The sequence below is a fragment of the Phalacrocorax aristotelis genome, chromosome 1, assembly GCF_949628215.1.
Source record: "Phalacrocorax aristotelis chromosome 1, bGulAri2.1, whole genome shotgun sequence".
Lineage (NCBI taxonomy): Eukaryota > Metazoa > Chordata > Aves > Suliformes > Phalacrocoracidae > Phalacrocorax > Phalacrocorax aristotelis.
The window spans coordinates 75475012-75490394 of record NC_134276.1 but is presented as its reverse complement, the minus strand read 5'-3'; the positions used below and the strand labels follow the sequence as shown (position 1 = coordinate 75490394).

Below are 15383 nucleotides of genomic sequence, written 5' to 3'. Positions count from 1 at the left end.
AACACTTAAGTTGCTTATTGGAACCAATGAATTCTTCTGATTACTTGAATTAAAGGGTGGGTAGGCTCAGACCTGCATCCTTTAGACTAGTGGTGGACTATCTTAATGTTCTGAGGGTGTGCTCTAAGTTGTGTTGGTTTTGGTTTTCTTTTTTTGTCTTGGGGAGGGAGGGACGGGACAATGACTACCTTCTACTAGCAAGGAGAGAAATGGTGCTCGTAAAATGCCAGAGGAGTAAGAGGAATGACAGTGTTTGAATCCTGCCAGCTTTCCTTAAGTAAAAAGTAGTTATTAAGCTTTGATGCTGGCCTTGACCCTTGTCTATATGTTGTCTGCATCTGAGTCACTATCTAGTATACCTTAATTCTAGAAACAATGTTAACTGTGAAGTCTGGGTTATGTAAGTTGTATTAGCATTGCACTGCACACCAGGTTACGCTGCACAGGACTGTGTGGTCTACATATACACTTCCTAACTCTGTATTATGCAAAGCTAGTGTTAATAGTGCCATGTCCCATCACTAGGTGGGGATGATGGTGGACTTGGCTTCTGACTCAAGCCCGTGACTTAAAGGCAGACTGTAAATAACCTGGTATCAAACCAATGTACTCTTATGATGATAACAGGGTACTATAACAGATGTCAGCACTAATGTGTTCACAATAAAGGTCATTCTATGGTGCCAACAAAGAAAGGACAGCTAGAAGTTCATATTAAGGTCTGGAAAGAGTGCAGCTATAGGTGTTCCTAGAAAATCATATTAGTTGCAAATGTGGTGAAATAATAGTAGTAAGCAGAAGCAGCATTGGTAGTATGTTTTGTTTTTCTTAGGCTTTACTATACTGAATAGCTTGGAATAGAAGAATTGTTATCCCAATTAGAGAACCAGCTATTCATCTTATGTATCAATAAGAAACTGAAAGTTATTCACTGTTGTAGCTTTTTGGTAGATTCTTTATTCTAACTGCATCTTGTACTCTGGGACATAAATGTTATACTTTTCTTAGCAATAGTATTAATTCTCTTTATACATTGTGCTTTGTTAGAAGAAGTAGTGCTCTTTTGTCCTCTTTCAAAGTGGCAGTTGCACTTGAAAGATAAGTTAATTCTGTCCTACTGGAAACTCATAAATAATTCTTATATGCTTCATCCAGTCTTAAGAGGTTTTGGCATTTCTAGTGCTGAAAAATCTAATTCAGAATTATACTTGGCTTTCTTCAAATTTAAAATTCACCTCAATCCTGACACTGGATAAAATCAAATATTTGGATGAAATTTATTAATCACAGGCACTCTTTCCTATGTGAGTAACTGTCACTTAAAAGCAAGCAAACAAAAATTGCCCATAGCTGTATGAGATCATCACTTACTTCCAGTCGCTTCTCTTTGCCCAGTCTTTGAAAACATTTAAGCTTAATTATAGCTTTAAATCAGTTGTTTAAACAGTTCATTCTTTTAACAGGTGGTCAATCTGTGAGGAAATAGCTTTCTCTTTCCTTCAGTGATGTTTGAGAACCCATCTTATATTTTTTGAGAATCTCTCCATATGCCCTGCACTTACTCTGTCAGCAAGAAATAAGCTTGAGGCCAAAAGTATGTGTGGGCTTACTTCAGTACAGAACATTTAATGCAGTTCATCCAGTGAACTAGTTTGTCCACTGATAGACCTAGTCAATGACTGCACAGAATTTGTCAGCAAGCACTGTTATGAGAAAAATCTACAAAATACCAATGGTAATATCATATGGCTGAGTCTTGCAAATGTAGAGGCTTTGCACACACAAACTGTCTTGAAAAATTGAATGAAAGTTAGGTAACTTAAGTAGCTGAATTGATTTGAGAATATACCAGTTAAGCACTTTTGTTGTTTTCTCCAGTCCACAACAAATGGTTACTAAATTTAATGTCCTAACTGAGGAGTTATTTACATATTATGCCATTGGGTTGGACTGGATTGGTGTGGTGTTCTTGTCTTCGAGTTAACCAGAGGGTACTAATGTCTCGGTAGATAAGATTAGTTTGTATTCTGTGAACAGCAGATGCAACTTAAAACGGGTCCACAGAAGGCTAACCAATGATCAAAGATGTTTTAATAGTACGTTCTGTTAGATGTACTTCATATTAGATGTGCCCCTTTTGCATAGCAATTGCTATTCTATATAAAAAATAGCTAGAAACTGTTCAGCCACCCATGTACCATTTCTTGACCGCAGGTACTTGCAGGGGTAAAGGGCTCTTAGGGCTATTGGGGTAGGTGCTTAAATAACCTTGCGCATGCTGCTTAGTTTCATTTCATGTGGGACTAGCCTTATGTATTTGTTCTATGCAGATCCTAGAAACTTTGCTAATTTCAGGCAGCAAATGAGACAAGTTGGAAGACTACAAGGAGACTTTCACAACATTTGTAGAATCTATATGCAAGGAGAGTGCAGGGAAAGACCATATGAGTGGGTGACAAGGGAAACATTGCAAAATATCTATAAAATTGACTTGTAAATGTGCCCACAATGAACAACATTTGATTGGACCTTCTTGACAAACCAAGGCTTGCAGAGCTTATGAAATGGCTTGACATGATCTGTTTTCAGAATTCAGCAGAACAAGGAGAACTGTTTCTAAACAGTTTTATTCCTGTAGAAGCTAGATGTGTATTGATAAACAGTTAATATTCTAGTGTCTATAAACATTTCTACTAGGTATGATCATCACTGATATAGCGTAAATAATCTTCATCCTTGTGGCCCACTTCATTGACGAAGAAATAAAGCTAGTTGAAATTAAATAATGTTGAAAGCACTTAATGGGCTAGATTTGTCTTCCATCTACTACTAGTCTTCATGAATAGTCATAATTTACAGCAAATATGTTTTAAAAGTATGTTGTAACTTAATATTTTAACAAAATTGGTGTTCTTCTGTTTGTCTTACTTGCTATTAACACACTAAAGAATACCTCCTAAAATTCTGACTGCTAGCTTATTTATCAAGTGAAAAATTTAAGCTTAGTATTTTAGAAAGATCTTCTAGAATGTTTGAAAAAATATTTAGACTTCACATCAGGACTTGTAGTGATGGAGAATGGAGGAAATTGCTAGTCAAAGCACTGTTGTTGTTCTGGCAATGTATTTGTAGTGTTATACCTCTCTAAGCTGTCTTATTTCTTCATGTGTAATGGTTACCCCTTTAGTTATCTATCGTACTGGAAGCTGAAGTTCAGTTGGTTACCAGTGACCAGCTGCTTTGCTCTGCCTTCTTTCTTTGCGTTGTCCTTTACCGCTGTACCCTGCTTGCAAGTTTGGAAATGCATGTCTTTTCATTTAGCCCTGTACAAACCAGTATAGTTGCTGTTGCCTCTCCATTTCCTGTATCAGCAATGATTTCATACTGATTCATGATCACCACAGTAGCGTTAGTTCAAGAGTAACTCTCTATAGGAGTTCTACCAGATATCCCATTGTTGGTTGGTAAATTACAATTTGCAGTCTTACTGACTTGTAGAACAAGGTCTGTATCTTAAGCTTCCCAATTTGTTGGTTTTGCTTTAAGATCTTTGGGGAGGGAAGTCTCCAGTGAAAGCATAAGCAAGAAGCTGTCCTGCAGCTGTCACTGACTCAATTATTGTCCTGTGATTTTGGGGACTAAATTACATGTCATGTTAGCCTGTGATGCTGGAATTAAAGTAATGGTTGTACTTTCATATACCAGTCATTCTAGTTTTGGAAGTTATGAAATTCCAAGATATAAATGTGGTTTTGAAAGTATTAATTGAAAAATCAGTTCATGTCAAAATGATGAAGTACTGAACAGCTGGTGCAATGTTTAAGTTGCTGGATGGTTATAAAACATTGTCACTCATGTTCTTTATACCAGATTACTCTGTCAACTTTTAAATTAAGGTGACAGTGACACAAGGTAAAAACCACCAATCTAGAAGTTACTAAATATTCAAACTGGCTTGTATGGCTTTGAAAAGTTGCATAATGTATAACATTAGACTCCATTATAAAAGCTCCTGTCTCCTATAGGAAAATTGCAGTGACAGTTCAGGCTAATTCAGAATGATTCTTCATTTCAACCTGTTCTGCTATTCAGAGGCTTACTTTGGTAAAGTTACAAATGTGTATGTTGTCCTCTGGATAGTCTCTGTAACATCATGGTTCATCTAAAATATAAAAACCCAGCATCTTATTAGAGCAGGTGTGACTTTAATTTGTATAATCCACACTAGATATTTTGCTTATGTCTTTCCCTGTTTAATAACCACCTCAGCAGCATCAGTTCTGGTGTACCTAGTTTTCATGATCTGATGAATAGAGTCACCCGAAGGTCATGAAGAGTAAATGGATTCCATCTGTAGAACACCATTCCAATGACTTTTTTCATTAAAACTGTCTATGCTATACACAGATAATAAAATGTAAACTGATAATGTTTTCCTAAAATGGCAGGGAACTTGAGAATTATTCTAAAAAGAATATAAACCATTAACTCTCATCCATTAATGTTCTATAGCGTCTACTGTTGACGCTTGCTGAAGTTAGTCTGCCAGATGCAGTTAGCAATCTAAAAAGGCCCATGCTATGTCTTTGGAGTCCAGGCAGTGTAATCATAGCAAGGTGACATGTATCTTATCTTATAATCTGATAACAGCCCATGGCGTGGTGTACATACATGCCATTCTTTTGGTAATGCGTAGAGAATCTGATCAGCCCATTCTGCTTGGGCTACCAACATGACCATATATCTCTCATCTAACTGGTGTCTGAATGTTCACTGTCATGTCTCCTAAAAATTCTGGATTCTCCCAGCAACTGTGGAAAGAAACTCCAGGCATTGCTCTGTCTAATCCAAGCATACTGGAAAATCTAAATAATCATGAGAGAAGGCATACACATGCAAGACTTCCATGTTTTCCAATTGTTTGCATGTTCTGTGGGGGAGGCATTGCATCCTCAAAGAAAAAAATATGCATCTCGACCCAGATTCACAGGAACTTCCTCCCAAGGCCAAAGGCTCAGTTTCTCCCTGTGCAAGTAGATTTCTGAACTACACAGTGACAACATCTAGCAGTTCATCGGTGTAGCACACAATATTCGAAACACTATCAATAACCTTAAAGCAATAAGTTTGCATAATTAATAGTTGGGTATGAGCATAACAACTTGATTCCTTCTATCATCTAGACATTGTAGGCTTCATCTCCCCTCGGTTTTGTCAGCGTACCACTGAAAAACGGTGACTCTTATCCAAAGGAGAGTTGGGGATGGATAATAATGCTTTGCTATTCTGTTCACATGTACATTGTCCTCTTGCTCTCTTCCCATACAGAGCAGTTAAAAAACAGCAAGTTACTAGCAAAGAAGCAAGTTAGGTAAGTGTCTGAAAAACTGGGAAAATTTGGGATCCCATTAAATCCTTTTCCTTATCCATCAGTATGAGGATGGATAGGTTTCAACCTTGTGCATCCTTATTTCAAGGTAGAGTTAGGGGGTTTGGAAAATGAAAATAAAAATCGGTATTTGTGAATTCAGAATTGAAAAAACTGTATCAGTGGGTTTTTCCTCCAGCCCTGAGTGGGTCACCTTGTTAACAGATGTTAATATTCTTGATTGCTGAGGCAGCTATACGGATAAAAACCAAACTGTTCTTTGCTACTTCCTGTTTATTCTTGTATTCTCCCACTCTCTAGACATTTCATGTTTTATAGTACCTGCTCTACTAAAATTCAAGGTCAGTAAATCTTGCTATGTACTGTAGTCTCCTGAGAAGTAAATGCCTTGTTTGTTGTTCATAATAATGTAAAATAACACACTTGGACAACTGAGGCCTTGGCCCATTGCTGTAAAAAGGTTTCCCCTGCAAGGGCCTTTTTGAAGACTTGAGTGGGAGTTCTAGAATTCCTTCCAAAGAGAAGCACTACCATTCTTCATTCATTTATTTAGACTATGTCAACACTGGATGTTGCTATATATAGTGTTAAGCAGAAAGGTACTGCAGATAGTACCAAGCCTGGCAAAGGTTCTCATTTTGTAAGTCATAAAATCAAATCTGGATGAGATGGGCATTGCCTTCTGATCTTTCCCCTTAGTTTTTACTCAGTACTTTGAACTGCTGTTACAACAGTGATCCACAGGCTGCCACTGGTCTGCAGGATTAAAGATCTGCAGGCTAGTGTAAATAATTTATCTACTCAATGAGCATTGTTTACTGAAGTGCAGTGCTTGCATCTACTGTTATGCAATATGCTTTGCAGAAATTGGGTTAGATTTCTTAAAAGTTCAGTCTGATGGTGGAGCTTTGGTTTGAGTTGGAAACTGAATAATTATCAGATGTCTAATTATTATGCAAATAATGGGGCATATCTAGTTCCAGCATCTTTCAGTAGATCAAAGGCTAGGTATGGACTGTGGTCTAGAAATAACTCCTGATAATATTATATAATGGTGATAGTCTAGTCACAATCTTTTGTGAAGACTGAGGAGTAAAATTAACCCAGCATTTCAGGGATTTTTCTATTGTTTGCTTGTTTTCCCAGTCTAGCAAAGAATTGCTGCTTTCATTTGTCTGTCTTCTCATATATTTACATAATTTCTTCTTTGTCTTTTCTGCCTCATGGTAGCTGTGTTTTATTTAACATTGTTTGCTGTTTGACTTCTCTTTATACATATATATATCTCTTCCTGATTGATTTGCTTGTATTAATAGTGCCTTTTCCCACTTTAAACATTTGAAATACATCTTTAGTACTAAGTTAGCCGTGCTGTTTCATCTTTTTTCTGTGTTGATAAAGATGCCACCTTGCTTTAATTATCTTCTCTTAACTGTACTTTTCTGCCCTTCACTAACCAATTTCTATTGGAAAGGGGTACTCTAGTTTCACAACCCTTTTGTTGGCTGTTGTGGAGATATGATAGTTCTCTTTCCACAGTTAACCCAGGAGCCAGTCTAATTTCTGCCACCATCGCAGGCTGAGGGATTCTGTTAGGTTGCACACTGCTGCCATTGGGCTTGCTCATTCAGCCTTATTTAAACTGTCTCCAAAGGCCAAACAGGGTTTATGTCATCTTGGTTCATGTGCTACTGGGTTGAAGGCTGGACCCGAGCAACTAAAGGCTGAATATATCTTATTACATATTTAACTTAATGCTTGGATGCTTTTTTTGATGACTTGGTCAGTTCCCCATAATCTCTTAAGACTTTAAGTCTACTGTCAGTGTATGCTTCTGACAAGAAATTGCATTTTTGTAGGCAAATGCTTGAGATTTTCTGAGGTATTCTTCAGGTTTCTTTCTTCCATGTTACCCAAAATATTAGTGATCCTCATCTTTGTCTCACTTGAATACTTTTGTGTTACAGCCACATAAATAATACACTGCTGTTGGGTATGTTCAGACCTCTGTTAAAGTGGTAGACTCTTTAACTACAGTCCCTTGAGTCAGATCCATTCATAGTGTGTATCTTTAGCTTTGGAAGGAAGCTCTGAGCATGCATCTTCCCTTCTGTTTATCTAGCTAATAATAAGCTGCCAGGATACGTGAACAGCTTCATGCCTGGCATCCAGCCCCTCACCCAGGAAAGGATTTTGCCATAGCTTTCACTGGACAGAATTCAGATTTAGAATGTAACACTATACCTGAACACTCCTAGTTCAGTCTGGCTTTCCCATTCCCCTGTGGCTAATTCATGACTGAAAAGGTTGAAACTGATCTTAAGGGGTTCTTGACCACATTGCTTTACAAATGGTTCTACCTCCTTAAATGGGGCAATACAAACTGCTTTCTTTTCAGATTGTGAAAAGGAAGTGATTAAAAACTGCCAGTCTACTTACCTTTCACAATGTATTGCAACTAAATGCTGAATTGCAATGTATGAAGAATCTACATGCAACCTGTGAACTTTTGACACAGGTATATAAATGATCACTAGGATTGTAACCAGACTAGTGACAATGGTACTAAAACAACAGTACGTTAATAATGAAATTGACTTAACATCTACCTCAGGCAGCTAAGTAATATTATGACAACAAAATACAGAATATTCAAAATACTGAACATAATATGCTGGTTAAGTGGTTACGGACTGAGCTCCATTTGTAAAAAGAAGGGAAATCTGCAACCATTTCCAAAATGGAGTTCAGAACATTGATTTCTTACTGAGGCTCCTTCAGCAGGTTCAGGTGAATTGGAGCTCCAGTCTTTTAGGTTGGCTCTCCATGTGGCAGTCTCTCATCTTAATGACATACTACAGCCACCTCAAACAGGTCCGTGAGCGTAGTAGTAAATGGGAGCATGTCACTTGGTGAAAAGGGGTGAAAATAGAATGCAATTTAGGTGAGAAGATACCTTTCCTTACTTAAGGCCGATTTTTGCCAAACCTGAAATGCAGTCTGCCTTGCAATACAACCTTCCTGACCTTCCCAAACATTTTGGTCTGGAGTGGGTATCTGTTGTCAGAGCAGGATTCTTCTCCTACTTTAACACCTCAGTCCTTCATCTCAAGTTCCTGGCACGCTGCTGTTGTGTGCTGCATGCCTAGCTCCCCACGGGCTTCCCTGTGGCCCAAGGGTTATCACAGGTTAGTTGATCTGATCTTCCTAAAAGACAGCGAGTAACAGCCAACTTTGCTCAATGCAGTTTGATAGTCTGGTGATGCCAGCCACATTGTGTGACTCTTGCCTCATCAGTTCCTTTCTTGTTCTCCCACTTCATAACAAGTTGCAATGAAGAAACTGGTTGGGAAAACTGGATGGTAAATTAGAACTAAGAAAACAGGCTTTTTGTCATTGTTTACTTTCAAATGGTGCATGATAAACTAAAAAGGATCCAATTCAGACAAATCATGTTGCACTAGTAGTTTTTCAGAGTTTCCTTTTCTTAATCTTATGGCGATATTTACTATGGGGTTTTAATATGTTGTTACATGACAGCATGGCTATGAATGGATGAATAGGGCTAAAGATTATAGATAATACAGTGTGGGGATAACACTAATGCAGTCCAGTAAAAGAAATCTCAAAATTAGTGGCGAAAGAGTTGTTTTAATGTTTCTTGGGCTGTGTACATCTTTTGTAATCAAGAAAGTGGCCTTATTTTAAAGCATGAGGGATGAAAACAGAGTAAGACTGGTCAGATCTTCCTTTTCATGCTGTCTAGTTACTAAACTTGTGCATGACAAGGTACAGAAAAGTAAATGGGCAATATACCAACATCTTAGAGAACTTGGGGGTGCTAAGAGTGTTCACAGCGTGAACTGGAAGAGCAAGAGTTGCCATACCCATAGCTGTAATGGTGATATTTGAAAAAAAAACTTCATCAAAATAGCAATCTTTAGAAAATGCTACTATGTAAAGGTATACCCATTTAAAATGCAAAAACTTCACCAGTTATCAATTAATGTACCTAAAACCATAAAGGAGGAAGGGCAGAAGGTCACTTTAATTTCTACAAAAGCTTATCAGATTTCTGTTTCTGGGAAGAAGATTGCAATGGACTAAAACATGGCCTCACCCCTCCTATAAAATGTATTTGAGATTCAATAAACTGAAAATAATGTTAGCGGAATCTAACTTTAGTGCTGCTGAAATGTGACAGGTATGCGATCTAGTATGTGGATGTTAATGTTTATAAAACTCCTATTTAAGCAAAAAAAAAAATCTGTCAACTTTTTTCAGATTTTGTTACATCATTGGTATGTCTAAGGTAGCTTTTCTGTAAAACATGAATCAAAGCAGCATTTCATTGTGGTAACATTTGCCTCATTTCTTCTGCTGCTGCTCTCTGCCTTGGCATTTGAATGATTAGATTCTTGCAGTAGAGTAACTTGGATCTAGATGAGTATAAAAGAAAAAAAAAATCTGTTTAATGTAACTGTGAGCCACTCTAAAAGTCTGCAGATTTTCCTGTCATTGCCCTCATTTTCTCAGTGTAATAGGGTTTTTGCTAAAGGACTGAAGAGTTAAAAGGAATTTAGTTGCTGTGTAATAAGCCTTATCCTTCAGTGAGGTACTTCATTGAAGCTAGACAGTGAGTGTTTTGTGACAGAAGGAAAAACTGAGGGGGATGGGAGGAGGAGGAAGCTACAAAATGACCACGGCTGGCCTCTCTGCATTCCTCTAAGGCTTGCTTTTTTAAAATTGGAAGCTGCTTTTATAGATGCTCCTCCAAACAAGTTTGTTTTTTTCCATACTGTCCCATTTAGACTTTGGAATGCATGTACGAAAGGGCAGGCCCCCAAAGTGACTTTCCAATCTGTTTTTGCGATTCCAGCCAAGTTGCCTTTAATGTATGGAGGAGGCGAAGTTGAGCTGACTCTCCTATAATATCAGAGAACTCGGGCACAGCTGCTGCTTTAAGTGGCACTGTGTGATAATACAACAGCTCTGCTATTTACTGGGACTCAAGTGCCTGGACTGGCACACAGACATTATATGAAATCCGAAAGCATGAGGATAAAGGAGATTTCTTTGCGGCAAGATCCTGATCTAAGAAAGGAGTTGGCATTGCTAGCTCGAGGATGTGATTTTGTTTTACCTTCTAGATTTAAGAAGAGACTGAAGGCTTTTCAGCAGGTCCAGGTTTGTCTTTCAGTTCTTATGCAATTATTGTTGTCACTTGTACCTTCACAACCACGCAAATTGCAGGAAATACACACAAGTTCTTCCTCAGCTAGCAGAATTTTGATAGTCTGATGTCTGATTTTTCTGTGTTTTAGAAGACTGCAGGTAGTTTTCTGCAAACAAAACATGAGGAGAGTTTACTGAAGTATGTAGTGTAGATAAAGTTCGGTATTTGCACAGCGGCATACGCAGTGGAAAGTTGGCGTGCTTAATGCTGTTAGATTTTTAAAGACTGTTTTCCTTAATCTGCATAATAATTTGCATGCATTTCCCCAGGGTTTTTAATTTACTTTTTATTGAAACAGGACATATAAAATACACTGAAATAGGCTGTAACTTTACTAACTCCAATATAGGATGTTAAACGGTGTGCTTTTATACTTACATGATGACCCTGAATTCCTTTAGATTATGTTTATTTTGGACTTTGTATTTGGATGAGATCAGTTGTTGCTACACGGTCTACGCCTGTGCCCCTGCTGTTTGCAGTAGTGAGTTAAATCCACCATTTTAAAGTGAGCTTGTAATTGAGAATAGAAGCATTTGCAACATATAATTAGAAGGAAAACTTCTTACAGGGTGAATGTTCAAAGACGTTATCTTTTGGGGAAGGGGGGAAGTGTACAACTGTTTTACTGGAGAAACTGAAAATTGGTATTTCCTCAAACATGCTTATATTTAAGGCTTTTGGTGGTATGTGAAAGCATTCACTTTGTCCTTACCTCACCCTCACTTCAAATTCGTGTACTAAAGGTATATGAGTGATAGTATGTGACTTTTTTTACCCTTTTTTAATTAAGGAAAATTTAGCAGTTCAGTAAAAACTACATTATCTTAGGATTGCTGGCTTTTAAAATGATTCTAAATATAGCCTGCTACTTAATTTTGAATTCAGTGCACTAGTGTCCCTTTCAGGTGACCTTCGAGAGAGGGCCTTAGAGCCCTATGACCCTAAAAATGTGATAGCTTTCTGTCTTCTATATTTCAAATTTATTTTGACTGAGCTATATAAGCAATGCTTATTCATTTGTGCAAAGCATAATGCAAGTGCTGACCCTGCTGGTTTATGCCATTCAACATAAACTTGTGAATGAAACTATTTTATGACTTGAATCTTTTGTGCTGAACTGAAGAGAGAAGGAAACTTGTTGACTAGAGACAGAGGACAAGCTAGTATTTGGGCACCTCAGAGCATGAGGCAAGTTTAGTCTAGTCATGGCATCCTGTTGTAAACAAATGCAGTATTACCTTGTGTGTTGCCTCTTGACTTGATGTGCCTCTCATCGAATGCTAGTTGGATCACTTGCACTTTTTCAGGGCATTTGTATGTTGAGCTAGAAAACATAATGTAGTAGGGTAATGCATATCTACTAGCAACTAAGTACTTGAGACAACAGCTTGTCCAATCTGTAGAGTTTTTTCTGGTTTGGCATGCTGCTGGCTATAAACTTACATTGCAGACAATGAACAAACATTTTTTTAATTTTTTAACCAGACTTACACTTCTTGGGTAAATGGCAATTGTAGAATAATATATGTTAACCACTTAATTATGTTACAGACAAAATTCTATGGGCAAAACGGACTTAATAGGAGTATAAAACTAAAATCTGATAGCTGTCTCTGCTCAATTTGACATGAAGTATTTTCTCTGAGGCTCCTTTTTAAAATGATACTTCACTTCAACCTCATGATTTTAAGGAGACCTTTTTGAAAGTACTTTAAAAAAGTGTGCTGGTAACTGTTGGTATAGAAGATGGTGGACATTCTTTATCTGATGCTTCCTGGTAATGTTAATTTCAAGTTGTCCGTGTGGGTTAGGTGCATTTCAAAGAATAGCTATTCATCTTCTACATAATCATTGAGGAAACTCAATGTCGAAATTAAAGACTGCTTAGAGCTTTTGTGGAATAACTTGAAAAATTTTTCTCATTTCAGTTGCTAAGCTTTGTTGCCATTGGAGTTTACGACCTCCTATACCACTGTAATATTGGCTTTCAGACAAAACAGTTCATGAATGTGATGTAAAATTGGAATGCTAAAATCAAGCAGAAATGGAAGCCAATCTGTCTTTTCGATACTTCTACTACACTCATACAATTTTTTGTATCAACACAGTTTCTGTAACTAGTTAAACAAACAGCAGATTCTCCTTAAGAGATTTAGTGCTATTAAAGCTAGCCTTTTAAAAGAAAAAATGAGTAATGGTTGTGAATGAGATAACATGTGGCTCAACATCTGCTCTGAGGTGGTTTGGAGTGACTGAGTCTTCCACAGGTTCTAGGAATTCTAAGGCAGTGGATTTTTGCACAGAGCCATGTAAGTAATCTGTGTGGGTAATCCCCTGTGTTCTGGAAAGGGTGGCTGTTGGAGCATAGCAAATCAAGTTTCATTAAAATCTTTAAATAGACAACCAGTAGTGGGGTGGGTGGCTCTGGAAAGTGGTGGACAGGCTATTTCTCAGTGGTTGCATTCATTAATGAAAACTGATAAAACTGAGCAAAAGGGCTGCAAAGATCAGTTTCTCAAAAGGAAGAATAATACACAACTACTGAAATGTTCTCTATTACTTTGGGGAATTGAATTTTTGAATAGATAACTCTGCACAAAACTCAGTAGAACTTCAGTCTATCTTCTCCTGATGTTGTTTGTAAGAAAGATCATTCTTAGGTAATATAACACCTACAGACTATAGCGAACTGGAAATGCAGCACTTGAAGAGGCACCATGTCTGTCTTGCTCATCAATTTCTCTGAAACTTTGAGAGTTTCTTCTCCCTCCCAATGTCAAATGTACTGGCAACTTAAAGATGCAAACTGAAAAGCTTATTACCTGCTGATAGCTGAGCAGAGTGTTTTAGCCAACAGCTGGTGACGTCCCCTGCCTGCCAGAGCTGGAATATAATCAGCATCATTACCCAGTCTAGGTGAGGAAAATAAGTCTGAAGTTGGAAACAAAATGATAACAGAATAAAATACATCTGTGTACAGTGACATGCTTATACCAATGTAACTCAGTGTTAGCAAAAAATACCTATTTTCCTAGTTTAGCTACTTAGAGGCCACACCACCTTGTAGAACAGTTGAGCTTCTAACTTTAAAATGAGATGTTTTTAAAGTCAAATATGTGCTGAATGTGATGACTTAAAAAAGGGGGGGGGGGGGGGGAATGTCAAATTAACCCGCTGAATGTCAGTGCCAGAACTGAGTGCTGGCGTATTTTCTGATATTTTTAATGCATCATGCCTTTATCTGCTGATACTATTTGGTAATTCCTGTAGTTTTGTGTGTGTCACCTCAGTGTGGAAATGGAGAACTGCTAATTCCATGACCACCTGTTAATGATACTAAATGCTGCTTACGCATGCTATTTATGTCAGCTGTATGAGAACTATTTCTTGAACTTCTACAGTGCCTCACAAGATTGGCTTTCCTTCTGAGTGAAGTAAGTTTAGCCTCTTGATCACTTTTGCACTCCTCTGTTACTGAGATGCTTCATACATACTTGTGGCATGTTCAAGGCAGCAATGAATTCAGAGCCCGTAGGTGCTAATATGTGTTGTGCTGGTGTGTGGTTGTGCTGTACTGCGCTGATTCTTCCAGTCATGAAGATAACATTCCCATTTCTGAGGTAAAATGAATTTTTAAGTGTTGAAATGAGGCAGTTGGTTTTACAATTATAGTCACAGAAGTAGGTTGTGTAACAATTAGAGGTGTCTGGCAGGCCAGCTTTCTTACTAGCATCAATTTTCTAATTTAACATCATTTGGAGACCTTTTAACACCACAGGGGAGGACTTGAAATCCATTTTTACATAATACTTTAACATCAGGCACACAAACACTATTTTTAAAGAATAAAACCCAAGTGTTTGGGGTGGAGGAGGACAGAAATCTCATTCTGACTGTAGTTAATAGTTACACTTGATACCAGTTTTCTGGAACAGATGCCAACATTTAAGATAGAATGAAAATATCTAAGCTGCCTGCTGAGACTGGCTAGTTAAGATGAGAGGTTTTCCATGAACAGTCCACTGCTAATAGTTTGCCAGGTCTTAAGCTCTAGCCTCTTAAAGGAAGCTGTAAGCAAACTGGTAGTTTTTACCACTTCTGCAGTGGAGACTCACAATCCAAGCTTGAAATGTTTGGCTGCCCTATGGTAGCAGCTTCTTTACCTGCTTGTGGCTGGTAGTACATATTTGCATAACTTTATTATTTCTGTAGAAAAGCTAATAGAGTGCAAGTTTATCTTACAGCTTGCTTTACTTGCTTGCATGATTTAAGAGTCTAGATGTCAGTTCCCCCTGCAGCTGTTTTTTGACCTAACAATTCAGACATCGAAGAGTTCTGATTTATTTATTTTTCCCTTGGAATAAAAGGGAATAAACTAAGTTTCACTAGCCTTTTCTCCATTTTAATATACTTCCCATGCCGTTATAATCACTACTGCTACTAATAGTAGATGTTCTATGACTGACTACTTCGTACGCTGGAAAGCCTGAAACAGTTGGGCACATCTTGATATAAAATATCCTTCAACTTTTACAGGGTAAGTGGGATATGAGATTGTTTTTGCAGTTGTCCAAATCAGAATTTGTTGGGATGTTGTCAGACAAGAAGTTGACAGAATACTTGCTCCAGCTGTTGACTTTGCAGCTCAGTAACAAGGCTGAGATTGTTGATATTTTTCTTGTTTGAATGGGTTTTTCCTAAGCTCAGCTGCACTGAGTGGTTGAAAATTGCTTTGCTGTAAACACAGAAAGATGA

The 15383-nt window shown here is 37.8% G+C and overlaps 1 protein-coding gene across 2 annotated transcripts in view; it reads left to right on the top strand.

The window, feature by feature from the left end:
- PPP2R3B (protein phosphatase 2 regulatory subunit B''beta) overlaps window positions 1-15383 on the top strand; it is a 51559-nt gene that overhangs the window by 5429 nt on the left and 30747 nt on the right. Inside the window, exon 1 of one of the 2 annotated variants that reach the window (XM_075094315.1) lies at window positions 10336-10576. The exons of the other annotated variant lie outside the window; for it this stretch is intronic. Within the exon in view, the coding sequence (XP_074950416.1) occupies window positions 10430-10576 (147 nt within the window). The 5' untranslated portion in view covers window positions 10336-10429. Of the gene's footprint in view, window positions 1-10335; window positions 10577-15383 lie in introns of those variants that run through there. 2 annotated transcript variants of the gene reach the window in all.